The following is a 27,392-nucleotide window of genomic DNA, read 5'->3' on the forward strand; positions in this document are numbered from 1 at the left end:
ATTCCCCGGCGGAGGGCATTACACCGATAGCGCGTGATCTAATCGAATTCCCGGCAGCCGGGCTCGAGTCACCACGTGACGATTAGTGTTCTCCACGACGTCGTCGCGGGGGAGGCTGAGGTCGCTGAGGAAAGAGAGGGAGTTCGCCCCGCGTGATGCGTTTAAATGGCCGGCCGAGCGTCGTTGGGACCTCAGTTTAACCATTGCGTCGTGAAAACCGGTCCGAAATCTTATGTACCAGACGTACATAAATACTTATATGCATGTATTATAATTTGTAAATATTACTTTTTGAAAGCGGTTTTCTTATTTTCGCGTTTTGTTTTGACGTCCTCTTCAGCGGCTGGAGACTAGTTGGAGAACGAAACGCTACGAAGAGAGGACCAGCAGATTCTCCGGAAAACCAGAAAATTCGCAGGAGCAAATCCGCGGCGAATGTTCGCTTTTCTGACGAATGCCGACGAGAACCTTAATGGGGTTCGATCCGTGTGACTGTGATGCCTCGAAGTAGCAAAGAGGAAAATTCTCAAAATTGAAACGTGAAATTTCTTTCGAATTTCTCAAGGAGAAGAATTGACGCATTATTTGTCATTTTGTGATCCTTCTTCCTCTGCTTGAAAGGATAGACACTAAAAATCGAACGAAACGGATCTTCTTTAAGCCGAGTGTTTAGTAAACATCTAAGTGAGTGTATTTTTATTACATCCTTCTTTGCTTTAGTTTGTTTCTAGAATTATCAAAATTGAGATAAAAACTCTAGTAAAAAACATCCATAAAGATTGTAATTTGTTATTAAATTCGAGTTTTCTTTCTTTTTGAATTAAATATCTTGATGAACGATACTAATTTTAAAAATTAAAATTTTGCATTTTAAAGCTATAGAAATGGTTTACACTTATTATATGCATATTTCATTCATTATTTCAATAATTATTTAATAAAAATCTAATTAAAATAAAAATATTTAAAATATTAAATGTTTATATTTAATGTTTTATATTATTTTTATATTGATTAATTATATAAAGTCATAAAATTTATAAAAATATATAATTTACATGAACGACTTTTGTGCGATGACAAATTTAATTCAAATAAAATCACAATTAAAGTATTGAAATTATCATCAAGATAATAATTTTGAGAAATAGACTACATTATAACTATAAAAAATCTATTATAAATTATAGAAACTTATATTATAACTATATAAACATTGACTAGATAAGATTATCGTTACTAATGTCGTGTAATTTTGCAGTTTTAGATAAAAATTTTACTTAAAATAGTTTTACATAACGTAAAAAATAACTTTACACAACGTAAAATAGTTTTCATAATTATTAACGCGACGTTTCTCATAAAATATTGTATACACGTACAAAAAAGAAGCTAAGTCATCTGTCGATAATATTTCCTTGTTAATATTCGATTTGATTAATCATTAGATTGCAACAACTAATGTGACGATTATATGCAGTCGGAATGCGTTTATTCAATTAAATACACTGGTAAGGCGCTCGTTTATTCTCCGACTAATTCCGGTTCCAAATTTCCGTATCAACACATTCCGTTCGTACTTTCGTTTGATATGTAGTAGCCGATATATAGTAAATTTCTTCAACCGACCTCATCAACAATTATCTGTTTACAACAATGGCTCGCTTGTGTTTCCTTGATAAAATCTTTGTCAGGTATCCTATTTCAGACGATACTTCCCCGTGATTTTGTTCTTGATAAACCGAAGAATACTGAGAACTCGCGTGTCTTCGTCTGCGCGTATGATAACGATCAATTTTCCATTGATTTGTGCAAACTGATATTAATCCATCCGCCTGCGGTTTATCTGAGTTTTCGGTCTAGCATATAATTAGATGTAATTATGTACTCTAGTTCGCGGTGGCTACGACTTAGACCTTGACGCGAGAGAGTATCATTGTCAAAGCGATAAGCGGGCACGTTTTGCATTGCGCGTTTATCAATTGACGATCTTTTCACTTGCAACTGAGCCGATTCAAAGACTAATGCTTATTAATGCAACAAGATCTATGTGTATATGCATTCGGGAAACCGTCGAGCTTATCGAGGTGCACGTTTACAAAACAAACTTGAACACGTGAAGTTGGTACACTGAATTATATTTGTCACACATACATATTTTATGATATTTATTGATATATTCGCGATAATGTAATCCATAGATTGTGCTCGTTAAAAACGTGACAACGCACGCATATAAAGCAAAATAAAATATTATTTAAAGTGTCAACTGAATTTAAAATATATTATTGCGTAAGTTTTTCTTGAAATTCGATAACATCGATCGTCGCTAAATTAAAAACTTGTCAGTCTAAAAGAGCTCGAAACGAAAGAAAAATTTTATCTACTTTAAACGACGTCATTTTTCTGACAATATTTTTGAATACTTATCGCTGTATACTTATCGCTTTTTTGTGCAGTGTCACATATCGATAGTCACAATAGAAAATTTTTCCATAGGTGTCCTTCATTATTAACTTCTAAATGATTAATACGTAGCAATTTGAAATGAAAATGAATTATTAATACGATAAGAAAACTAGTTTTGATGCAATATATTTGTTTTTTCTTTTCTTTTTTATTTCAATCGACAACGCTCGAAATCATTAATCTTCCAGTTGTGTGGAATGCACGTGACAGATACGTAACAGTGAAACATTATATGCGATCGCAAATATTAATTGCCATTTTACATTCAATGTTTCTTAGTTTAAAAGAATGATGACGTTTACAATACCTGTTATAAATGTCAGTTTTTATTAGGAATTTTTTAATTGCAAAATATCGTTTAAAATGATTACAATTCAGAAATACGATTTCTTTAGAAAAGATCTATCAAAATGTAACAGGCACGGAATAAACTTTTTATAAATTTAACGATTTAGAATCTATAAATCAATTAATATAATTTTAATTCCACTATTTATGTATAAAACAATTTGAAAAACAATAAAATAAATTCTCATTTGAAGTACTAATAAAATAATTTTCTTCGCACGAGCAAAGTTAAAATATATTCTAATTTTAATTTTTTTATTATTAAATGAATATAACATGTAATAAATAGATATTTATTATTATTACTTACCATTACACTCTACTGCAAATAACTGTGACATCGTTAATATCATTTAACTTGAAACTTATTAAATTGCATGCATGCGTCTTGTTTTATTATTCCGTTTTCATTAGATGATTCAACGCAATTAATTGATTTAACCCACGGACAGGTATCTTAATTCACATTTATTTCCTCTTAAGACCGTGCTGACGTTCATTAAAACATGTAAACGTATTATGTGTGCGTGACTCACAAATCTCGGACAAACTATGCGTACAATCAGCGCGGAAATGAGGAAATTACTAGATTATCTGACTTATTGCTCAATATTTACGATATTTAAACAGATCATTTTTCTTCGGAATCCATGCAATAAGGAGACAAGGTATTTGTCGAAGTTATCATCGTAACATGAAACATTCGTGTATCGTCGCAGCCATTGTACAATCACGGAATAAACTTTTCTCCTTTCCGTTTTCATTTTGCTTTCATTTGTGTAAGCAAACATCGTGGTATTGGCGAAACAATCAGACGAAATGACGCCAGTCAATCGAATCCACTTGTAGTAATTGTGACTTCAAATAGTGAATTACGCCAGTTCTACCAAACACCGACCGCGTTCGTCGACGTGTCACACTTTGGTGCATAAGACGACATGTTTTATTTCAGTTTACATTTGGACACGTACGTTTGAAGATCTACCTCCTCGAACGAACGTCACTGAAACAGTAAGCTTTATTTATTCGTAAAATCGCGCGCAATAAAGAAGATACTCGATAGGAGCTCAATCTTAAGCTATGATAAAGAAGCTTTTATTTTATTTCTGTTTTAACAAGTTTATTAAGAGGACTCGTCGCCTTCATCGCAGTATTGTTATATAACTAGAAACAAAAAAGATAAGCGCGACTCTTAGAACTAAATTTAAATATGCACGAAACTTGGATCTTAAATATGCGCAAAGTGCATAGAGTTTAATTAACTCTTGATTAATTATAGAAATTAACGTTAAAATTATCTCAATAAGAGAGTCACGCCTTTCTATACAAAAAATACTACTCTACATCTCTCATATTGTATTATATTCATTGTGTATCAAGCACTATAATTATTTGATTAATGATAATGATGTTCATTGTGTAACGCATAAAAAGCATAAAGCATAAAAAGTGCACGAAAAGAAAAATGTTATTCAAATAAAATTTAATTAAACAAATTTTGTGGGCGATTACGATCAAGTGTGTGTGTGTGTGTGTGTGTGTGTGTGTGTGTGTGTGTGTGTGTGTGTGTCAGTGAAATCATAAATGCGAACGAGTTGTAAAAACAAAAACTGCAACGTTGATTCATCAATTTCGGAATCAATGAATCGAACGGAAAAGTATGTCAACAAAATTAATCATCTAGCTGATTGTACTCATTGCAATTGTTTGGCTAATTGTAATGATTAATGTAAAATTATGCATGTGTGCTTCGCGCTTACGCAATGCGAACAGCTTTGATATCGGAACATATCTTTCAAGCGAGGATTATCACACGGATTATCGCAAACATTATACGTCTGTCAAAGGAAAAAAGATCTCTAATGTCCGTTTCTGCAAATGTAGATTAACTTTACAAACTCTTTATCTTTTTCTAGTTCTAAGAATTCAAAAAAGATGAAGAGTAAGTTGAATCGACATTAAAGTTAGTTTACGTTGGTAGAAACAGGCATAAACGAGATCTAAATTAAATCCGTAAAAATTAGAGCTTTGAAACGCTTGGAGGTCGAGCAGACGGGCCACGAGCGTTTCGGGAAATCCGTGCCTCTTAAAATTAAACACCCGTAATGTACGGAATTGTAATTTCCCCACGGTTCTAAAGTGGATGGACGAAAGTTTTCCCTTTAATTTCAATAAAAAGAAAAAGCGCATGCGATATTCCCGTGTGCGGAATACACGCGCGAATGCACCGCTCGCGGCCACCAAGCGATATCGATCCGGAATACAAGATTTAAAAGTTATGAAACCGAGTGTCTTACATAAAATGGAAGCACTTATAGTTATTATGATAACCGCGTTCACGTAACGCAGCCGGCTTGCATTCGGGGGCTGCATCTGCGCGACAACACTTTTAATGAAAAAGGTCCAGCAGTCCTACAATGAGAAAAAAGACGTTTATGCCCGTTTCTATCAATGTAGTGAGATAAAAATTAATTTGTTTACTAGTCATAAGAATATTAATAAAAGAGTAATTGAATCGAACGAAATAAAAGAAAGGTCACGCACGAGCAAATGATTGTATCACAAATTGGAAACTAATTTAATGAAGCATAAATAACAAAGATTAAAACTAGTTTTCTTTTACAAAATTAAACAACTTAGGTACGTTTCGACTTCACTTACAATTAATTATCTTCAGCCAAATTAAAATTAAAATAGAAAAGAAATTAAGGGGTAACCTATGTAATCGGCTGTAAATAAGGTCTACGTTTGATAATCTTTTTTTGTTTTGTTTAATGAATCGTGCTATTAAAAATGAGTTTTATAACTTTACTAAGCACATAAAAAAGTACAAAAAATAATTTTTTAAGAATTTTATTTATCAAAATGCAGCAGCGTGATGGAGACAGTCGAAATATCATGGTGTTCCGCGGCTAGCGGCACAAGTGTCGTAATTTTTGATTTAGAACAAAAAAACAAATTTTTTTATTTTCTTTACTCAAATATCTACAGAAATACGTAGCCGTTTTTGAAACTATTGATTTTTGACAAAATGGCGGAAGTACAAACAAAAAGTTCCATTTTCGTCACAAAAATAGTCGAGTAAAACCAGCTGCAACTCAAAAAATTTGTAACTTATCAAAAAAATTCTACGTATTTCTTTAGAAAATGTGATTTGTTAAATACTGTTAAAATTTGAAGTAAATAGATTAAAAATTGTTTGAGTTCTAGCCAACTTAAAAAATACTGTTTTGAGAAAAACGCGTTTAAAGTTTTGAATGTAAATACTTTTAAGTTAACAATTGAATTTTTAGGAGCCTATAACTTTCGAAAAAAATTATGTATCGCAATAAAACCACTTGCATTTCATTTTTGAGACCCTAAAGTGTATTTTAAAAGGAAAAAAAATTGACTTTTTGAAAATTTTACATAGGTGTTACCCCTTAAGAGATTAAATATACATAGAGACTTGTTAAATAGATCTCATTAGAAAGATTCCAAAACATATTGTAAAAAAAGCGATAAAGAGTTGAATCGAAATTAAAGTTAATCTACATTGAGATAGAAATGGACGTTAATCAGATAAAATTCTTCACAAACGTCGAATTTATTTAACAGATGCAATATGATAAATTTTATCGAGTAAATTTTGATGAACTGAATTAATATATTTATATGTTACTAAATTAATAATAATTAATGAAGTAATAATAAATTCTGTATAATTATAAATATTAAACATGTAATTTCTTCTTCATTAACCTACTTTTTGTTTGGATAGAAACAATCGTCACGTCGCTTTCGTTTATTCGCAATAAACAGATTTCTTACTGCGGCTATAGTCTATAGTGACAGACTTTGCTTCACGAATGTCGGAGCGAGTGCCGCGGATCACGTCGAATCTAATCATCTTATTTATAATATATATATATAGTAATATTTTCATATAATGTATTTTTCCTATAATGGACGAGGTAGGGTAAGTTAAAAACATTCTCGTGACAATATCGCCTTGACTGCAATTAATACTTGGTTCACGGTCAAGTTTAATAGACTTGTGGTGTCTTCACTCGTGAATATCATCTCCAATCGTCTTAACTAACGATCAAAGTGTGACGATCGCGTTGTCACATGTTACGATTAATCTAATCGCCATCGAAAACCCGTGATATTTTTAATTCTTTCAAAACATGAAAGATCTCTTCTTTTATAAATAAATCATTTTCCTTTTTCTTCATTTATATCTTATTTTATCTTTTTTTTATCTTCTTACAAACACATACATTATTTTATTCCAAATAACGTTTGTAAACAGAAAGGTTTGTCGATCGTAGACTGAACCTCATATTAATTGGTATTTTACGTTTTCAGAATGAAAGACGGTAATAGTTCGAACAGCAGGCAGGGTTTGGAAGGCTATGTGAATCATGGCTTAATAAACGAATCCACCAACAATGTGGATCTCATTCATTCATTTCGATCTCTTCACAATTCGCACGGGAACCATCGTGACATGCAGGGCTCTTCAGATTTCATCTGTAAGTTCTAAATGAAAATACAAAAAGTCATATTTTTCGCTAAACTGCACAGAGACTAGATACTCAGAAAGAGAATATTAATATTAAAGCAGTTTGATAAATCAATAACTTCTATTTTTTAATCAAAATTTGATTTATTTTCTAACATTGTCTTCTTTTAAAAAGTCACTGATTTATCAAACTGTCCATGAATAAACATACGCTCTATTCACAATTTTTCATATATTTTAAAAAATAATTCACTTCTCTATGCGGCAAGGATGTCACAAAAGTGAGTATCTATCGTAAAACTTCATGTTCAGACAAGTATGTAATAGCGACTCATCTGACGAAATCAGCTGAAATCTCGCTTGTTGTATACTTTATGTATATCACGAGAGTGATAATGATAGATTTACTATCTAAACTCAATTTCACAGAGATAATTTGAATTGTCTCTGTCGTGTTGTCAGTTACGTCATCTTGAAACGTAAAATAAGAAGATACGCCCGCAATTAAATTTTAAAGTAGCAAATGCTAAATGTTTGAAGAATTTTTAATTTAGTTTTACATAACAATCAGTATTGGATCTTATCTAGATAACATTATCTAGACGATCATCTAGATGAAACTTTGATGTCATCTTATCTTTATCTGCATCTTTAATGAAAAAAAGTGTCATCTTTACCTAGAATAACATTTAGATAATTTAGTTTACATTTTACATTGCTGAAAATGTGTTGAATATTGAAATATTTGCTTTTATGTATAATAGTTCATGTTTGCAGAAAAATTTTTAGCCTCAAGGAGGAAGTAGGTGCATCCAATAGTAGATAGGTCTGTTCGCGTTGCTTGCACTTTTTGTATTCGGCACCTTCGTTGTCTCTCTTTTCAAGGCTAAATATAAGTATGTATATCTATCTTATTTTAAATGTAAAAATATTTAGGGATTTGATGCAATGCGAACAGACCTTATATAACTACTCACTTGCACTCAAATGATTTGAGAGTTGATTGTGTATCTTGAAATGAGGAGAAAATTACAAAAGTGAGAAATTCACTAAATATTAACCAATTAAATTATAACTATTCTAGTGTGAATTTACTCACTTTTGCAATTTTTACCTTATTTAGAGATACACAATCGACCCTCTGCATAATCGACCCACTGCTTTTTATTTTTGCACTAGACGTGCAAAGAGTTGTAGTGCATAGAACTCTCTTTCTCTCTTTCGTCAAATATCAAACATATAATACCTATCTCATTTTAAGTTCAAAAATTGTACACTAGTTCAGCCACAGAAAAGGTAAAGCAAAATCTTATATTTTTTATTAACTGTGAGTAATAATGAAATTAAATTAAAACTAATAAGTTATAGACTCCTTTAATTGATACAACACACACACACACACACACACACACACAAACAATAAAAAAATTCATGCAAAAGGCTATAGGAGTCAACCTCTGGCTGTTAAAAATTTCGAGATATACATTTAATTAATAATACTGTATGATTTCGTACGTTTCGACTCCTGTTTGAGTCATCTTCAGCGTTACAACCTTTTAATATTACAGCAATTAATATATCGCAGTCAATGTCTTCAAAGTTTTCTCTCCTTTTGTATGTGACCGTTGTGGATAAAAACTCAAGCTAAAATTTAAAAACATCGTTAAAGAAAGTGAATAATATAGAGGACAACAGAAATAAAAATTGTCTCACCTCACGGAGTCAACAAGTCACATACAAAGCAATAGTAAATCACATGAGAATTGCAGAATGTCATCGCAAATTAAAATTAAAGACATTTACTGCGATATTAATTGTTGTAATATTAAGGTTGTAAGGCTGAAGATGACTCAAACAGAAGTCGAAATCATATGTTATTATTAATTAAATGTACATCTTGAAATTTTTAACCAGAAGTCCTACAGCCTTTCGTATGAATTTTTTTATTATTTGTTGTAACTGTAAGCATAAGTCTTTAGAATAAAAAAAAATTGTCTGAAAAATTTCAGATGAATTTTCAGATAAATTTATCCAGATTATCTAGATAAATTTAATAGAATCATCTTTATCTTATCTAAGATAAATTTCCAAATTTTCATCTTATCTTTATCTAGCTAATTTTAAAATCATCTATGCACAACACTGATAACAATGTATAATAGAAGCGGCGATAAATATTTTCTGATCTGTTTACATTTTCATGTAAATTTATTGATATCGATCTTCGATCAAACCTCGGATTAACGTAAGCCGCGGCCCCAATTTATTCACTACTACAAAGATAAAGGCTCTTGCCTCAACTGCATCATATTTATAGTAGTCGTTGATAAAAAAATTCTGTGATAAAATTTTATCGATAATTGCTGTTTTTCATATTTAATATGATAACAATAAACTCCATTTCGATAAGCAATTTTATGAAAATATTACAAGACATTTTACAAATGATCAACGTAAATTAAGCTAAAGAAACAGAAAAGATAAAGATAAACTGTCGCATGAAAATGTATTTATTCTAATATTCAAAAAATTTATTTAATATATTAGAATGCATGATGCGTTATTAATCATTTCTATATTTTTTTCAGTAAAATAATATCACATAATATAAAACATCAAAATTTTAATTTGACAAAGGCTCTCAGATTCAATAGAATTAATTTTCGATGTGAGATATGGGCAATTGAGAGCAAACGCAGTTAAATTTAACGTATATCTATTTCTGTATAATAATACCAAAAATAATAAGTTTATAACATTATTTCTTTATTAATACGAACGTTTCGACTTTGTTTAAGTCATCTTCAGCGTATATCACTGCTTATAATTTGAAGTTTTCATTACTTGGTGGGTTGAGATGATTGCCAATTCGAGTATTGAGAATAACCTCTTTAACTAGCTGTGTGACTGTTAAGATCCAACACACCAGGTATACGTATAACATTGTAGGAGCGCCATAATGATAATATACAATTAAAGTTGATTAACTTCATTTTTAGAATATTAATTACGCTAAAACATGTTCTAGAGTAATTAATATTCTAAAAATGAAGTTAATCAACTTTAATTGTATATTATCATTATCTCACATTATTGCCCGTACATTATCACCCATATCTCACATTGAAAATTCATATCACATAAATTTACATGCGTCCCGCATGCATCAATCGTCCTGTGTATTACGTATAGAAGTAATAACAAACAGAAATATCTCTAATAATAAAATAAATAATTAAAAAATTTTTCGATCGTATATTTTTGGGAACTACTATCAAAATTGCTATGCATCTGGTGGCAAATTCTACATTAACGAGTGCAAGATTATGGTAATGTGCCTTCATGCACGTCGTCAATGATTTTATTTCGCGAAACTGGTTCGCCTTCCTTGGCGGGCGGATGAAAGATCGGTCTTCTGAACAGCGCGTAATGCTTTTAGAAATATATCTCAGCGTGTGTATACGGTAGTATATGTATATACGATCATATATATTTTTTTCCCTTCTTCTTTTCGCCGAGATAATAAATTCAAGTGTCGCGCTGTCTGTATGAGAGTAGGTACAAGAGCTCCGTCCTTGTTACCGTGCTTGTCACGTTGCGTTTTTGCGTACTGCACGAAATTATTTATGGGCTAACGTGGCGAACCGCGAATGATACGACAGATGTGAATCCCCCGTGTTAAAAGTACATGGCCACGATGAAGTTTAGCCAGCTGGTTTTTTCAGATTGTTCTTATTTGCTTTACAAGTGGATGAAAAAATTATTAAAAAGGGACTGAAAACATTTTTGCATTTAGCCATCACAAACGTCAAGGCAAAAACATATCTTCTTAACACGATCAAATTTTATAGAACTAAGAATGAAAATAATAACACCGGAAACGTGAACAGATCAATAGACTATATAAGTCAATAAACTATAAATTGATAGATGAAAAATTACGATTGCAGTTAATAATAGATCCTTTAAATATAATAAGTATTATAAAATAAATTTTTATATAGTATATATATATATATATACATAAAAGAATATATAAATAAATAAAGGGCTGAACTTATATTTTTTATATTTTTATTGACATTTAAGCTCACACATAAATAGAATACAGGATAAAATTATTTATAGCTTAATATTTGATGCCTGATGCATTCAAATACATACATATATAAAATAAGTTTGCTAAGTATTAGAATAAAAAACATTTTTATACGGTATAGTTTATTTTTATCTTAAAGGAAAATTAAGAATGTTATAACTCTTGCTATCATATTCTTATCATAAAATTATGTGCGAATAGTGATCGAAGAACCGGGGGATGACGAGGCCAAGCAGAAGGAAGGTCTTCTGAAATCACTATTGCAGTACACGAGGCGGCGTGCCAAGGCCATATGCACGAAGAAGACCCTTTACAAGAGACTGCCGATCTTGAACTGGCTGCCAAGGTACAACACTCAAGATGCACTCGGAGATCTAGTGGCTGGGATCACCGTAGGCCTCACCGTTATTCCTCAGTCGCTGGCATACGCAAGAGTCGCCGGTTTACCGACGCAGGTACATAAACAGACGAGACAATCATCGCTCATATAATGATCTTACATAGAATTACGGAGAGTTGCATAAGAATCACCTTACGTTAGTACAGACGTTTGATCAAATGATCTTTTATTCACACATAAAAATTATTAAAAAAGAAAAAGAACGAAATTGAAATAGCTTTCAAAAAAAGAATGTGAAAATTCCTCCAAATTTTCAAGAGATATGGAAACAAATAATAACTATTAAATATTATTAAATATTAATTATGTTTTTTAGTTAATTACAAATAAATTTACTTTGATAAAGTTTTGTTAATAAAAGCTTGATGCTTATTCGATAATGAAAATTAAAAAGCAACTATCTTTTTTTGTATTAAAAAAATTGATTGGTATCTTTTATATTTTCTGTACATATATATCACTTTTTATTTCAGTACGGTTTATACGGCAGCTTCCTAGGTTGCTTTATATATGTAATTTTGGGATCCTGCAAAGATGTACCTATGGGACCTACTGCTATAATATCTTTGTTGACTTATCAAACAGTGTCTCACTTAGACTCTCCGGCGATGTATGCAATTTTATTATCCTTTTTGTCCGGAATTGTGGAGTTAATAATGGGTATATTTGGCCTCGGTAAGTCATCTTCAATAATTTGTTAAGATTAATTTGAAAACATCTAAAAAAAAATGTCAATATTAAGTTACATAAAATAGCGGTATTAAATAATAATTTAACATGAATTACATATTGTAACATTTCTAAATTAACTTCACAATTAATGCTTCAAAATTAAATTCAAAATAAAAATAAAATAATTATAAAATATTATAAAAATAAAACTATTAAGAAACGCTTTAGTTAAACTTTTTGACATTTTTGAACATGAATTACAACAGTCACGTTATTTCTCGTTCTATTTAAATATTAAAATATTGCTTCTCTTTTGAAATTTTATTTTTATTGCGCAACGTGAAATGAATAAAATAATTGAGATTATATTTTGTTTTTTAAAGGATTTCTAATAGATTTCGTGTCTGGGCCAGTAAGTTCTGGTTTTACCTCAGCAGTGGCTTTGATAATCGTTACGTCGCAAATCAAAGACATCCTCGGTATTCCTGCCAAAGGTTCTCAGTTTATTGAGATGTGGCAGAGTATCGGTGGACTGATACATATGACATCCACCTGGGACACTATTTTGGGAATGTCCTGCATAGCATTGCTATTAATTCTAAGGGTATTTATTTAATATAAGAAATATTTGCGAGAAATTATTAAAAACCTCTCTCAACGCAACGTTAATATTTAAATTTAATTAAGCGATTTATGATGGATATCGTTCACATGGAATATAAATTTAATACTGAGCTTTTGTTTTTAAAATACGAACAAAAATAAATTGCGAAATAAAATACGAACAAATATAAATTTAATACAGAGAGTATTTTGTTTAAAAGAGAAAAGAAAATAAATTATATATAGCTGCACGTAATCCTAAATAAATATTTGTAACAAACAGAGAGGCAAAACGATAAAATTATTAACGCGAAATTCAATAAAGCGGTTCAAAATTTTTAATAATAATATTAAATTTAATATTAATATTACTACGATTGCAATAAAGTAATATTTTTATACGTAACATTTTTATTACAGTTACTAGGTTCATTCAAAATCGGCCCGAAAAAAGAGGAGCTTCTTACTACAAAACATCGCATCGTGAATAAAATCATTTGGCTGATCAGCACCTCGCGAAACGCCATTTTAGTAATAATTTGTGGTTTAATAGGCTGGAGCTTTTCGAACGAGCCGCCTGTCCAACTGATCGGTATGAGACACAAATAAAATCTCTTTTTTTTTAAACTGGCTGTGTAATCGAAAAACAAACTTTCATTAAATTTTTTATTAAAAGTTTATAAGTTTGTTTTTTTTAATTTAAAAAAGAACTACAATCACATGTTTGAATTACAATATAAATAAATGCAAAATTTCATGTAAAACTGTGCCAACAATCTGTAAAAATTTCGATTATTAATTATAGTAATATGAAATATTATATAAAATTTATTTTGGTTACATATATTTTATTGTAAAAGAAATTATATTATTAAATATATCGTGATGTAAAAGAATGCCCTATAAGATGTTCCAAAAATAAAGCACAGTAAAATTTCTTATTTCAGGCCACATAACGGGAGGCATGCCTACTGTACAAATTCCACCGTTCGGATTCACCAAAGGCAACACGACGGTCACGTTTATCGAGATGCTTGGTAATTTGGGCAGTGGTCTCATCGTTATACCACTCATCTCTCTAATGGAAGATATCGCTATTTGCAAGGCTTTCGGTAAGAGTACCTTACTTTAGAAAGTTACAAGACGATACTATTCTCTGCTGTATTTCCATATTAAGAATTGATCTGACTTTAATTGAAAGAACAATTTTTATCTTCTCATGATCGAATTTCTTAGTTGAACTTATTGCACATTTAGAAGCCTATCGTATATTTAATTAAGACGGTTATTTACGGAATTTATGCGTTTTTTACAGCCAATGGAAAATCAGTGGACGCTACGCAGGAGCTGATAGCTATTGGTATAACGAATATTGGAAATTCCTTTGTGCAAGCTTTTCCGAGCACGGGATCCCTTAGCAGGAGCGCAGTGAACAACGCTTCTGGTGTTAAGACACCATTTGGTGGCATTTACACTGGTGAGTTTCACTTCTAATTTTTGCAAATTATTATATCTATTTATCTTTTGTCGAACGTAAAGTTAAAAACGGGAAAAATCGGAGAATAACTTTTTTTAATTATATTTTTATAAAAATTACTTGCGTGCCTTTGCTGAATTTCATCAATATAATATACATGGAAAGAACGATTTCGATGAAGTATCTAATTTAGATACAAATTTAGATCAAGAAAAGATAGATACAGCCACATAAAATTATAAAATAATTTCATATGATCATATAATTTGATCATATGATCAAAATAATTTTATGTCAATATAAATAATTTTGTATTAATAAAAACCATCAAAATTTAAGATATTTAAACTAGTTGCTGGAATATTAATTTTTTAGCATTGTCATCAAGTTTAGACGTTTTACATAATTATTTTGATAGTTCAACAAAATTATTTTCAGATCTGGCTAAATTTTGAAATATTTTAGCAAAACCATTCTTCCCGTGTACACACGTATCTATATTTCCACAATGTTCAAATCACATTTCGCTTAAATTTACCGATCGATCAATATTACAGAAGGAATTAGCTGTAATTGTGATATAATTGTGTGTGTGTTTCAGGTTTATTGGTAATTTTAGCTCTGCTATTCCTCATCCCATACTTCAGTTTCATTCCACGTGCCACTTTGGCGGCGATCATTATCGCCGCAGTGATCTTCATGGTTGAAGTCAAAGTGGTGAAGCCGATGTGGAGGACGAAAAGTAAGAGCGCGTGTTTTTCATTAGTACACAAATACATTTAAACAATACGCCACGAAAAATTAACTATCTCCCTTCTGTGTCGCAGAATCGGATCTCATCCCGGGGGTAGGCACATTCATCGCTTGTTTAGTACTGCAATTGGAGATCGGTATCCTCTGCGGAATCGGAATAAATATTCTCTTCATCCTATATCACGCTGCCAGGCCGAAAATATCTGTAGAGAAACTTAAGGTAATTATTGATATTTTTACTTAAAAATACAAAACCAGTCACGATCTGTTTTAACTCTTCAATTCACTCCGTTCTTGATTCAAGAATTCGGATTGGCACGCATTCATTGCAGATTTGAGCGATATATTTTATAATGTCTATTCCCATTTTTTTATTTTGTTCGACAGACTCGTCACGGTATCGAGTATCTAATGCTGACACCGGATCGTTGCTTGATCTTCCCTTCAGTAGACTACGTCCGCAATTTGGTGACCAAGTACAGCCGACGCGCCGAGAGCATCGCGACGCCGGTCGTGATTGACTGTTCGCACATTTACGGTGCAGACTTCACAGCTGCCACAGTCATCGAGATCCTGACAAAGGATTTCGCCAAAAGAGGCCAGCCGCTATTCTTCTACAACTTAAAACCGTCAGTGAACGCTGTATTCGAAGGCGTCGACCCCACGGACTTCATCGTCTACTATAATCAGGAAACGTTAGACGACTTGCTGAAGGAGAAGGGCTACACGAAGCATATTCAATAGAAGCCCCATGAAACAGTTAAGATATTGTTTCCGATCGTGAAAGATATAATTTGTACTTTCATAGCGTGTTCCTCGAGGCTGTTATCGGGACTCAATAGCCGACTACCAAAAATGCACGAGACTCGAGAGATTTTCGAACATCTCCCGATTCTTAACGCAGTCAACTAGACTGCAAGGCAGATCGTGAATCTTTTTATATCGCCATGAAAGCGAAATTTTTATGAAACAAATTATGTATTTACTCCCTAAAACTTTTGGAATAAAATCTAATTCTAAACAGTGAAATCTCACTCTCAAAAATTAATAATTGAGCCACTCTGTTTTAACATTGGCTCAATCGTCACTCTTTGCCACTCTTTAATAGAATTAGATTCCACTCCAAAGATTAATCTTTGATTCTCTGAAATTTTAGAGAGTATACATCTTCGTTAATTCAACGGTGTTTCGCTTGAAATTCCGAACTATAACATCAATAAAAAACGTAAAAAATATCGTTGACCTAACGACAATGCCTAAAAGTTCAAAAATGCAGCTTTAATATATAGCTCATTTAAATGAAATAATTTTGATTCGCGCGTATAGTATAATCAATTGGAAAAAGCAGGAAAAATGCTGAAGATTGTTCATGCATATATCTTGAACATATTTCAAGTATATGTATATGTCGGTATGGGTATATAATACTGCTGTCGTTATATATCTCGGAGAAAGAGAGATATTATACGTAGGAAAATCAGCTTGGAAATATTCTATGCGATAAGATACTACAGAAATTTCAGAAGCGAACGTCCGACTTATACGAACGCATGAAAAATTAAATATAGCTTAGAAAGCGCCTTTTAGACATTTTAAATATCTCATAGATTCTTGACGAAATTCTTATCTCGTCTAAGTATTTATTTAACTTCGTGATGAAGTAGAAAAACATCTGCGTGACGTTATCAAATCGATATCACTCAGCGTTTCTCGTATTTAAACCCTTTCACGCTATTTGAAATTCACGAAGAAGTTTCCATTGTACATTTTTATACACCTGCTGTTTCATACAAAACAGCATCTTCTACATTATAGGAGCGCGTGTACGTAAGATATAATAAGTTCGAACGATACTGTGATAATTTTATAAACAATATGTCTGGCGGACAATCTGGCGCGGCGGAGAGATATTCATACGGCGTATGTGAATATTATAGATCTCTCTCGTAGAATTTTTAAAAACGTTTACTGCATCGATGATGCGTGATTCATAGTCTACACGCGTCAACAAAAAGTTTGCAGAGCGTAATCAGTTTACGATTATTTTCGATCGATATGCATAAAAGAACCGTTTTTTTCCATTATATTTCCGCATGTTTAAAGTTTTTTTATTAAAGAACCGCTATAAAAATAATTAATCATATATATGTTATAATAATAATCGCAAAAATAATTTTATGTTATTATTATAACTGTAACGATATCATAATAACGAGGAGAGCTTACAATTTAATTTTATGTAAGTTAAATGAACTGAAAGTTTTTAAACCATGCGGTAATATAATAGCAAAAGCAAAAGTTGTTGTGTTCTTTCGATAGCGATAAATTTTCATCGTTAAAAGATGGATTTAATGCGGCTTGTTACTTCGGCGAGATAATGTCGATATTAATCTGTAGAGAAATAATAATTGCAACTATGAGTAATTATGTTACATAAAAAAAGATTATAGAGTCCTGTGGTAAATTACTTAATAGCGCTGCGTCTGTTCTATCGAAGATAATAAGCATCATTCACTCGATAGACTTATAAGTGATTCATGTATAAATCTATTGGAATTAATTGTTTTATATTTACATACATATATGTATGTATATATATTTATATATATTAATTAATATATAATTATAAATACATATTTGTGTATTAATTTTCTTTATCATTTTCAGTCCCCAGCATGAAAAAACGCAATTAGTTTCGAAACAATCTTTGCTAGATCAGTAACGCGTTGCATATTTCTTACGCGAAAATAACACAATAATTAAATAGTCACAAAAAACGCAAAAGATAACATTCTAAGATAAAAATCATAAAAAAAGAACCTAAAATGACATCCTCTTTACGGTATTCCTCGCGATTTTTGCACGGTCTAACAATAAATTTATAATTATTTTAATTTTAAAGATTAAAACATCAAATTATCTCATCTACCTTAGATCGCCAGGCTTGAATCAATGAAAGAAATCATCTTTATATGTAAAGTAAATTTTATAGAGCGGTATTCAAAAATGATTTGAAAAGCATTATTATGCAAAATCACCCTCTTTTTTCCACCCATATGTATTCGGCACCCCTTATTATATGTGTGCAATGTAATACTCGTCTCTCGGTACTACGAATAATGATGTATACTCCATGAATCGGTCCATCGAAGGTCACTCTCGCGCTCTCATTAACCTGATCGTTCATCGGCAGATATATCTTATCCCTATACACCGCATTATATAGGGCGATGGTCTCCCTTCTCCCAGCCGGCCGAGCGTTATCGATTGTTACGAACACCGTCGTCAGAACCGTAGCCGAGGATCGCGGCACCTACAGACAAGTAAAAAATTCTCGGATTACAATTTTTAGAAAAAAAAAGAAAGAAACCAAAAATCTATTGCAGAGTTTTGGGAAAAGCTAGTGATAGCAAACGTAACGATGGTTACAACCGAGCTTACAGTTGACTCGCGGTTAATATAGGTGCCGATGGGGTCCTCAGCTTCCTTTCATCTCGCGGGATAAGGGTGATATCTCGCGTACGGACAACGTCGCGACGCGTCGACTTTCCGTCGATTGTAACACGCATGACGACAGAAGTGGCGCCGGCTAGAAACGGGGACCGCGGATCAGTTACGGGTCTGCTCGTGCAGTTTGATAACGTGCTAAATGTGCACTTTCCGCGCGCGAGACCGTGTGTCCGCATCCGCAACCCTCCACCGGCTGCGCCAGTCGCACGTTGGCCGATGACGGACGCGCACGGGGTGAAAGTAAACGTGTCTCCGACCGGCGACACGCTTCTCCGGGGTAAGTGTAATCCGAACTTTGAATTTAGTCGTTCCAGTTTGTCCAGTGGAGTGCCCGGACTCTCCGGGCATTCCCGGGACGTCCTGTCGTTTCAGAAATTCCCGGGGGTGACAAACATTTCTTATAATTTATTCTGCTTTCGAGTTAAGCGGATTGGAGGGATCCGCTTTTGCATTTTATTTCTCATCTCCAAACACAAAGAACATGAGAACAACACTGACTTTGATGCGAAATTACTTTGTGTTTTATGGAAATAGAAAGAGTACACAAGAAATGAAACGAATCCATTATGCATTTCAGAGCTTTTTACATGCACGTTGGGATTATGTAATTTTTGAGAAATACATTTTCCGAGTATACGAAAATCTAACTGCTTTCAGATATTTTGATGGGCATTTCGGAAACTTGAAAAATATAAAAATATGCTCTACGTTTTATTCAATGTATCTTCTTATTATAATTTTATTCATATTGCAACCTTTATAGAAATCCAATGTAATATACTGATCAATTTTATGCTAAAAATTAGAGTAAAGCTGGGTTATTTGAGCATAGGGGCAAGTTGGTCAAATGCAAATATCTAAATAACCAAAAAATATATAGATACGTCTATGCTTGGGTAATGTAGTACAAAGATAGTGATTACTGTATCTTAGTACAATAATCTGTGTCCGACTGTCAACAGCCAAATACGTAGAGAAAAGTCGCCGATACCGACATACCGCTTTATTTTTAGCCAATATTTCTTAAACAAAAGATAAAAATAAAACTTTAAAAACGTAAGTACAAACTGAAAAGTGTCTTCTATCAGATAGTATAAGTAGTTTTTATAATACTGTTTGCAATTTTGCAATAATTAATTTTTTCGTAAGGTAAGCAAAAATGAGCGTCTGATAAAATGGGCTCCAAAACTGACACAGTAGATAGTAATGCTACGTATTCATATTCTTTTTTATTTTACAAACATTATCTGAATAAAGTACCTACAAATGAATGTATATAAGATTTTCCAGAATTTTTTCACTTCGTTATAAAATATTTTTATTGAATTATATGCACAAATATTTTATGCTGTTCTGCAAATATGTAATGCGAAAGTTTTTCAAGAATTTTTCCATATATGCACGATTGCCTTCACACTATAAAGCACCATTATAAAGATTAAGTTAAGACGTAATATTATTAATAATATAGTCACTATTATTTAAACCACGCAATTTGCAAAAGAAAATCGTAAGAATTTTATTTTCGCATTCGTAAAATTCGTTTTTAGCTGATTTGGTATAGAAACAAGCTATAAATATACGAATTATGAGTTTGTACTTCTTTAATTAGCTAAACAGATCATGATTTTATTAATATCAATAAAATGCAATAGTTAGTTTTTGAGAAATAAGGGGGTGTCACTTTAGGAGACCTGTGTCAGTATCGGCGATTTTCCTCTACGCTTTTTCGTTTTTGTATATCGAAAGTAAAATTATTAGATGAGTATTCTTTTTAGTCTACATGGTAATTAAAGCGATTGATAATAATCAATTTTTTTAACTTTAATGTTTAAGTTGCTATTTTATTTACGATTTTTCAATTATAAAAAAGTATTTCAGTCAACACCGATATGGGGCTTGTTGGGCCAGTATCTCATAGCTAACCTTATAAACTCAGTTGCTTAAATGAAATCTATCTTTATCAATGCTTTTTATTCTATGTTAACGATTAAACATATATTTTACGTTTAATTATTATTATAAAGAGTAAAGATTTTAGTTTTCCTAATTTTGTTAATTAAAGCATTTAAAAAGAAAGAATATTACAAATTATTATATTTAAGATACAAATGATAAAAATTTGATTAATATACACATAATCTTTTCATGTTTTTAATAATATATAACCTCATTAAACGATTATCTTCATGGCTTATCCTTCGAGGATGCTCAACATGCCCCATAGATGGGACATATTGGTCCATTTGTATCTTTGTAATTAACGTAATTTTTTTCTTATTTACGAGATATAATAAGGATTTATAAGTACTTAATTATTGAGCCAGATGAATATGCAACGCTTTAAAGCATTTACCATTAGTCTATTATAATTGTGTGTGAAGATTTATAATAATTTAAAGAAAAAAGTGTCACAACTAGCCCCGCTCTACCCTACTTATTTTTAATATTATAAACACTAAACAATATCTTGATCTTATTACTCAAAATAAATAAATAATCACTATCTTTCATTATTAAATACCACACACACACATACATTTGGCATCCTTTCATTTTAATTCTAAATGAAATACATAGACAGTTTTTAATCTCCATGAGAAATTTCTTCTTCATTAATTTTCAGTTACGTATAATTTAGAAATATAATCACTAAATTTTTGTTGAATGTACATTGGGAAAAAAGTTGTTAACTTGATTAAATGCGTTTAGTTCGAAGTGATTATTCAGTTCAAGAGTATTTATATATTTAAGTTAAATATACCTGAGTCATGTCAACAAAATTTTGTAATTTAAAACATGTTATTTGTTTGAATTAACAAATATTTGCTTGATAATTAAACTGCTGTAGTTTAATTGAATCAACTAATATTTTTTTGAATCAGCAATTTTTTCTCAGTATATCTTCTCTTTACAATGTTTGTTGTATTAAATTACTGTAAGGGAAAGTTACCATTTGGCATCTTTTTATTTTAATTCTGAAATAAAGAAATACACAAACGATTTTTTAATCTCCATGAGAGATTCCTTCTTCATCAATTTCAGATTATGTATAATCGAGAAATATAATCGTACTAAATTTTTGTTCAATGTAAGTTTTCTTATTATCTTCTCTTTACAGTATTTCTCAATTCTCCTTATATCAAAATTTAAAAATGCAGAGAGATTGAAACACCCGCGGTCCATCGGACGACGCAGATACTATCGTATTCGATTTTTCACCCGCTGTCGGATACACCAGTTGCATTTCCGCGCATAATTCACGAGCGAAGATTATTCCTGTCTGATCGTAGCACATAGCGCATATACAAGGTATCGGAAAATCTTTCAGACATCGCAAAGGGTATCGGCGCGAGCGTATTGGAGTCGATGAAGGAGACGACGAACAACGAGGCGATATAATGGCATCCAGGAAGCCGACCAAGTACGACGATTCGTAAAATCGCGAAGATGGAATTGCGAAAAGGCTCCTGGAAGATCGTGATTCTCGTGTGTGCGTTGATCATCTACTTGTGGATGCTCTTCGTTGATCACTCGCACGTGTTAACTGACATATCGCAGAAGATCACACTGCAGAGAACGCGAGTTCCCTCAAGGACTGTCTTGTACCAAGGTTCTGATCGATCTAGGATCGAGGATGTGCCTCCGGATGGCCGGACGGATTCGAAGAAATTGCAATCTTTCTCACCCCGAAACGTGAGCGGTACGCTCGAGGGAGGTATCTTGGAATATCAGACACTTAAGCAACAGGGTCTGATACCAAGCCGGCAATTACCGACCGCTCTGATAATCGGCGTGAAGAAAGGCGGAACGAGAGCCCTTTTAGAGTTCCTGAGATTACATCCCGCGATTCGCGCCGCCGGCTCGGAGGTTCATTTCTTCGATCATCATTACGTTAAAGGATTTCGTTGGTACAGGTGCGTGCGACAAATCGTTTCAACGATTGAAACGTAATACAGCACTTATCCACTTAAAAGTTTCGTAATTGTAAAGTTCCGAGATATAAGTTCCTTTTTGTTCCTCCTAATTATCTTTTACATTCAATTAATAATAATTTCTTCGAGTAAAAACAAAGATCTTTACTTAAATAAATATAAAGATATTAAATATAATATTTTAAAAATAAAAAATATTAATTATAATTAATTAAATAATTTAATAATTTCATTTTTTAATAATGTTGGTATATGAAACACAATAGTTTCAAATCCAAAACTAATCTCTTTGAAAAATTTTTTATTTGTTCTTTTGCATGAGATATTTCTTGCTCGTTTTTCAGTCTCGTTGTCTCCTTTCATTCCCTAATAACACACTTTATTCAATGGACGTTCTGGCGAACGTTCTTAGAACATAGGGATAGTCTCTGAATGTTTTTTGGAACGTCCCTTGGAGAGAGATATGTGCTATTAAGGTTGGAGATACTCTCTATAATATATTATGAATATCTGTAACAATTTTTCTAACAATGGGAGGTATTCATAATTCGTTTTTATTTTAAGACCGTCTTAATTTAAGTAGTAATGTTTTAAGATGCTAATAAAGCTCTCTGGATATCTTAAGATGGGCTATGGACAGAGTGAAGGTCTGAAAAACCGGGGGTTCTTTGGGAACTTTTTTTTAATATATAATATAGAATAGAATAGAATTTATTACACTTCAACATTTACATAGCCAAGAAGGGAATTTGGTTTACAATAAATTTTAACTCATTTTTTTAATATATAATAAAGTCGGGTAATTTTGTTTAATGATGTCTTTATTCTATCAGTACTGAAGTACGTAAAAAAATTTTTTTTTTCGATTATTAGAATTAAAGCTGCTGTACAAAGAGTAATCTTGAATAGTTACTTTTGCCTCGTTGACAATGAATCGATCATATGCGCTGTTTGAAACAAAAAAATAAAAAATTATGATAGTAAAAATTAATAGCCGGACGTAGGGAAATTACGAAATCGCAAAAAGTAACAAAATGGCGGACATGTGAATCTTTCTTTTTTAATTTGGCCTTTTTTGTTACAAAAAAGTTGAATAAAAAGTGAAATTTTTATTAATTAAAAAACGACTACGTCCGGCGATAGAGGTAAGTTTTCCGAATAAAATGCAATTTACATCAAGTTAATAGGTCGAGTAAATTTTTTTATTTGCTGTCAACCAGGTTGAAAAAAATGATTTTGAGAAAAACGTGTTTGAAGTTTTACTTTCAGATTACACTTACAGATATGTTAACTGCATATTAAATTAAAAATTTAAGTTACTTACTCTTATTCGGCAATCCCTGGACCATATAATAGCTCTTCCGCATCTAAAAACGCTTTATCGTCGACGCCAGAAGCAGTTCTAGCGCATAAGCGACTTTCGTGCGTGTTAGCGTAGGCCTGTCGCTCAGCGATTCGCACGCGTTCTTCGTCTATATAATGACAATAATCATACATTGCTTGGCCAATTTGAATGTGTAGAAGCTCCAATACATCCAGAAGTGCGACATGACCATTGCTAAATAATATTGTAGCGACATTGGCGGCAATTTGGACGATGGGGGTACCGCTGAATAGTGATTTAGGTGTGATTTTTCAAATAACTTAATTGAAGCTTTCATTGTTATTTTCATTACACTCTGACAAATGGCCCCTCGTGCAATTCGGAGAAGATCGAGTTGGCGCGCCGCTTATACCTGCGCTCTCGTACTCCACCGCGCTTCGTCGTACAAAAACTGCTCCACAAAAACTGCTGTATCTCCGTCAATTTTCCGAATATCTCTTTAAAACATATGCATTCTCGATACGTATATCTTTCAAAATATTACAAAATTAAAAAATTGATTTTTTCAAAATTTTACTGTCTATAGCCCTTAAGTCGGTCTTAAAGATAAGATCCGACTATGAATACTGATGAATGTCTTCAACGCAATTATGAATATGTTTATATATATATGTATATAGAATATATATATAACAATTCTTAACAATCAGGCGCAGAATGCCTCCAACTCTGATCGGTCAGATCACTATGGAGAAGACGCCATCGTATTTCGTGACAAGCGAGGTGCCGAAAAGGGTGAAGCATATGAACCCAGGGATGAAGCTAATCGTCGTGGTGAGGGATCCCGTGACTCGGGCGATCTCCGATTACACACAGGTGAAGAGCAAGCGTCGCAAGATGCCACGCTTCGAAGACCTGGCCTTCCTTAACGGATCGAAGATCGTGGATACTTCCTGGATGCCTCTGAAGATTGGAGTCTACGTACGGCACCTAGAACGATGGTTGCAGTACTTCCCGCTGTCGCAGTTTTTATTCGTATCCGGCGAACGTCTGATCGCCGATCCGGTGACAGAGGTTACCCGGGTGCAGGACTTCCTGGGTCTGAAGCGGGTGATATGCGAGAAGCACTTCTATTTTAACGCCACCAAGGGCTTCCCCTGCTTGCTCAAGTCAGAGGACCGCGCAACGCCGCACTGTCTCGGTAGGATAGTTGAAAATCGGTCGTCTCAAAGAGAACTTGCAGATCGTATAGAAAATAAACTCCTCCATGGAAAGAACGGTTTTGCTAAAGTATCTAAAAATTTAATTAGACACAGATCTGAAAATAATTTTGTTGGACCATTAAAATAATTATGTAGGACACTCAAACTGGTTGCTAAAATGTCAAAACTTTTTGCAGCATTGCTTATCAAGTTTTAGATTGCTACGTAATTGATCCAACAAGATTATTTTTAGAACTTCTATCTAACTGCGTTTTTAAATATTTTAGCAAAATCGTTATTTCTATGTTGGGAAGCAGAATGCACACACCGCACTGCAACAATTATTTCCCAGTCGGCATCAACTAAAAATAATATCAAATATAATTATAATTTTACACTCAACAATATAAATGTAATAACACATGGTGTTACGTAAAAGTTACATTGTTGAGACTGCTTATTATAACATTAATGTCATGTTACTTTTAATTGGTGTAATTGATTTAATTGTTGACTGGATTGTCATTAAAAATCTATTTTCGCAAAAATTATAAATAAAATACCGTTCACAGATTTCAGATCATTGTCTTCCGTCGATTTTAAATAGTATAGTACTTGGTACTTCTTCAGAAATGAAGCTATATATCGGTCTTTCTCATTAATCTTTAACAATGAAATGTTTCTACCCTCAAAAATCACTTGAAACTTTTTACGGAATGTATTATTTGATCCATTTATTTACGTACAGAATATCGTAAAAATATGTAATGTTCGATATAAATTGATTGTTATCTTTCAGGTAAAAACAAGGGTCGCAGTCATCCCTACATCGATCCCATGGCGATTCAGCGCCTTCGAGATTTTTATCGGCCATTCAATCAACGATTTTATCAATTGGCGGGTATGGATTTCGGCTGGTACTAAAATCCACGCGTATTACATACATACATATCGTAAGCAGGAAAACGGAACAGAGTCAATTGTCGTCAAGTACTTGTTACGATATCTATTATCCTGAATATCTGTAATCTGATAAGAGTACATACATATTACAGTCATATCAGAACGCGCCATTAGTGTTTGAATAATTAAGATTTTTCCTTGCTTTCGATGATGTATAGTTTTCAATTTTATTAGATTTTAATTTTTTCAAATTATATAGATTATGAGAGAGAATATACGTACATATAACGTATATTTTTTTAATTTTTCGTTATATAATATTAAAGAATCTCCCTACACATATAACTTTCCCAAAATCTTGCTTCCAATAATATAGTAATTTTAATTTCATCCCATTTTAATACTTTCAAATTAAATTGCGAGAAAACATATTTTTTCTAATTTTCTTAATTTAATGTAGCGTTAAACTGAGGTAATTAGAATTAATTTATAAGAATTTTTCCAAATCTTACTTCCAATAATGTAGTTATCAATTTTATGAAATTTTAATCTTCTAAAATTAAATTGCAAAATTAGAACACATCCTTTCTAACTTTTTGTTACATTATATTTAATATATGTAGCTTTAAATGATCTGTAAGAATTTTATAATAGAGAGAGAGAGAAAGAGAGAGAGAGAAATCAATGTTTTCTGTTTGTTATTTGTAACATAGATTAATTAGATTCGTAGTTTAGTAATTATTAGATTTGCCAAGAAATAGAAAGGAATGATATATATCTCTTAAAATGATGAGCGCACAGTTACCGTCCGGAAGTTCGTTTACGAAAAGGAACCGCGACATATCTATATAATTGTCCTATAATTCTTATAATTATCATAATAAGATTATAAAGTAATGAGATTATATCTGAGATTCAAATTGAAGATACTTCTATATATATATATATATACGTAATGGAAAGACTATAAAATCTGTACTTTACTATATATACACACATATATATATATATATATATAGACACACATACATAATAAAATAATATGTGAAAATGAAGAGGATAACTTTATATAGTTTCTGTAGGTCAACATCAAATTAGTTCTTTTTATTGAATAAAGTAAAATTAATTTAATGTATCGTATTTAGTTGAACCGAATGCTAATATTAAAATATTTATCGGTTTCCTTCATT

At 32.1% G+C, this 27,392-nt stretch overlaps 2 protein-coding genes across 2 annotated transcripts; both read left to right on the forward strand.

Moving 5' to 3' along the window:
- The first annotated feature begins 521 nt into the window (after positions 1 to 521).
- Positions 522 to 16,347, forward strand: Esp (Epidermal stripes and patches). Its single transcript, XM_018461770.1, has 11 exons — positions 522 to 684; positions 7,168 to 7,334; positions 11,625 to 11,878; positions 12,297 to 12,498; positions 12,879 to 13,099; positions 13,519 to 13,690; positions 14,046 to 14,210; positions 14,414 to 14,575; positions 15,177 to 15,317; positions 15,403 to 15,548; positions 15,716 to 16,347. The coding sequence occupies exons 2-11, from the start codon at positions 7,169 to 7,171 to the stop codon at positions 16,070 to 16,072; spliced, it is 1,986 nt and encodes a 661-aa protein (XP_018317272.1). The 5' UTR covers positions 522 to 684; position 7,168; the 3' UTR covers positions 16,073 to 16,347.
- Positions 16,348 to 18,973: 2,626 nt separating this feature from the next.
- Positions 18,974 to 26,353, forward strand: Hs3st-B (Heparan sulfate 3-O sulfotransferase-B). Its single transcript, XM_018461791.1, has 4 exons — positions 18,974 to 19,115; positions 22,170 to 22,755; positions 24,808 to 25,298; positions 26,099 to 26,353. The coding sequence occupies exons 2-4, from the start codon at positions 22,289 to 22,291 to the stop codon at positions 26,221 to 26,223; spliced, it is 1,083 nt and encodes a 360-aa protein (XP_018317293.1). The 5' UTR covers positions 18,974 to 19,115; positions 22,170 to 22,288; the 3' UTR covers positions 26,224 to 26,353.
- The last annotated feature ends 1,039 nt before the right edge of the window (positions 26,354 to 27,392 follow it).

The sequence above is a fragment of the Mycetomoellerius zeteki genome, unplaced genomic scaffold (genome assembly GCF_001594055.1).
Source record: "Mycetomoellerius zeteki isolate Tzet28-1 unplaced genomic scaffold, Tzet1.0 scaffold128, whole genome shotgun sequence".
Lineage (NCBI taxonomy): Eukaryota > Metazoa > Arthropoda > Insecta > Hymenoptera > Formicidae > Mycetomoellerius > Mycetomoellerius zeteki.

What these genes read in the sequence shown, in the direction of transcription:
- Esp (XM_018461770.1), top strand. Translation starts at nt 7,169, where the DNA reads ATGAAAGACGGTAATAGTTCGAACAGCAGGCAGGGTTTGGAAGGCTAT. An exon ending in CATTGCTATTAATTCTAAGG is followed by an intron (nt 13,100 to 13,518) that starts GTATTTATTTAA and finishes TTTTTATTACAG; the next exon opens with TTACTAGGTTCATTCAAAAT. An exon ending in GCCGCCTGTCCAACTGATCG is followed by an intron (nt 13,691 to 14,045) that starts GTATGAGACACA and finishes TTCTTATTTCAG; the next exon opens with GCCACATAACGGGAGGCATG.
- Hs3st-B (XM_018461791.1), top strand. Translation starts at nt 22,289, where the DNA reads ATGGAATTGCGAAAAGGCTCCTGGAAGATCGTGATTCTCGTGTGTGCG. An exon ending in AAAGGATTTCGTTGGTACAG is followed by an intron (nt 22,756 to 24,807) that starts GTGCGTGCGACA and finishes CTTAACAATCAG; the next exon opens with GCGCAGAATGCCTCCAACTC. An exon ending in CGCAACGCCGCACTGTCTCG is followed by an intron (nt 25,299 to 26,098) that starts GTAGGATAGTTG and finishes GTTATCTTTCAG; the next exon opens with GTAAAAACAAGGGTCGCAGT.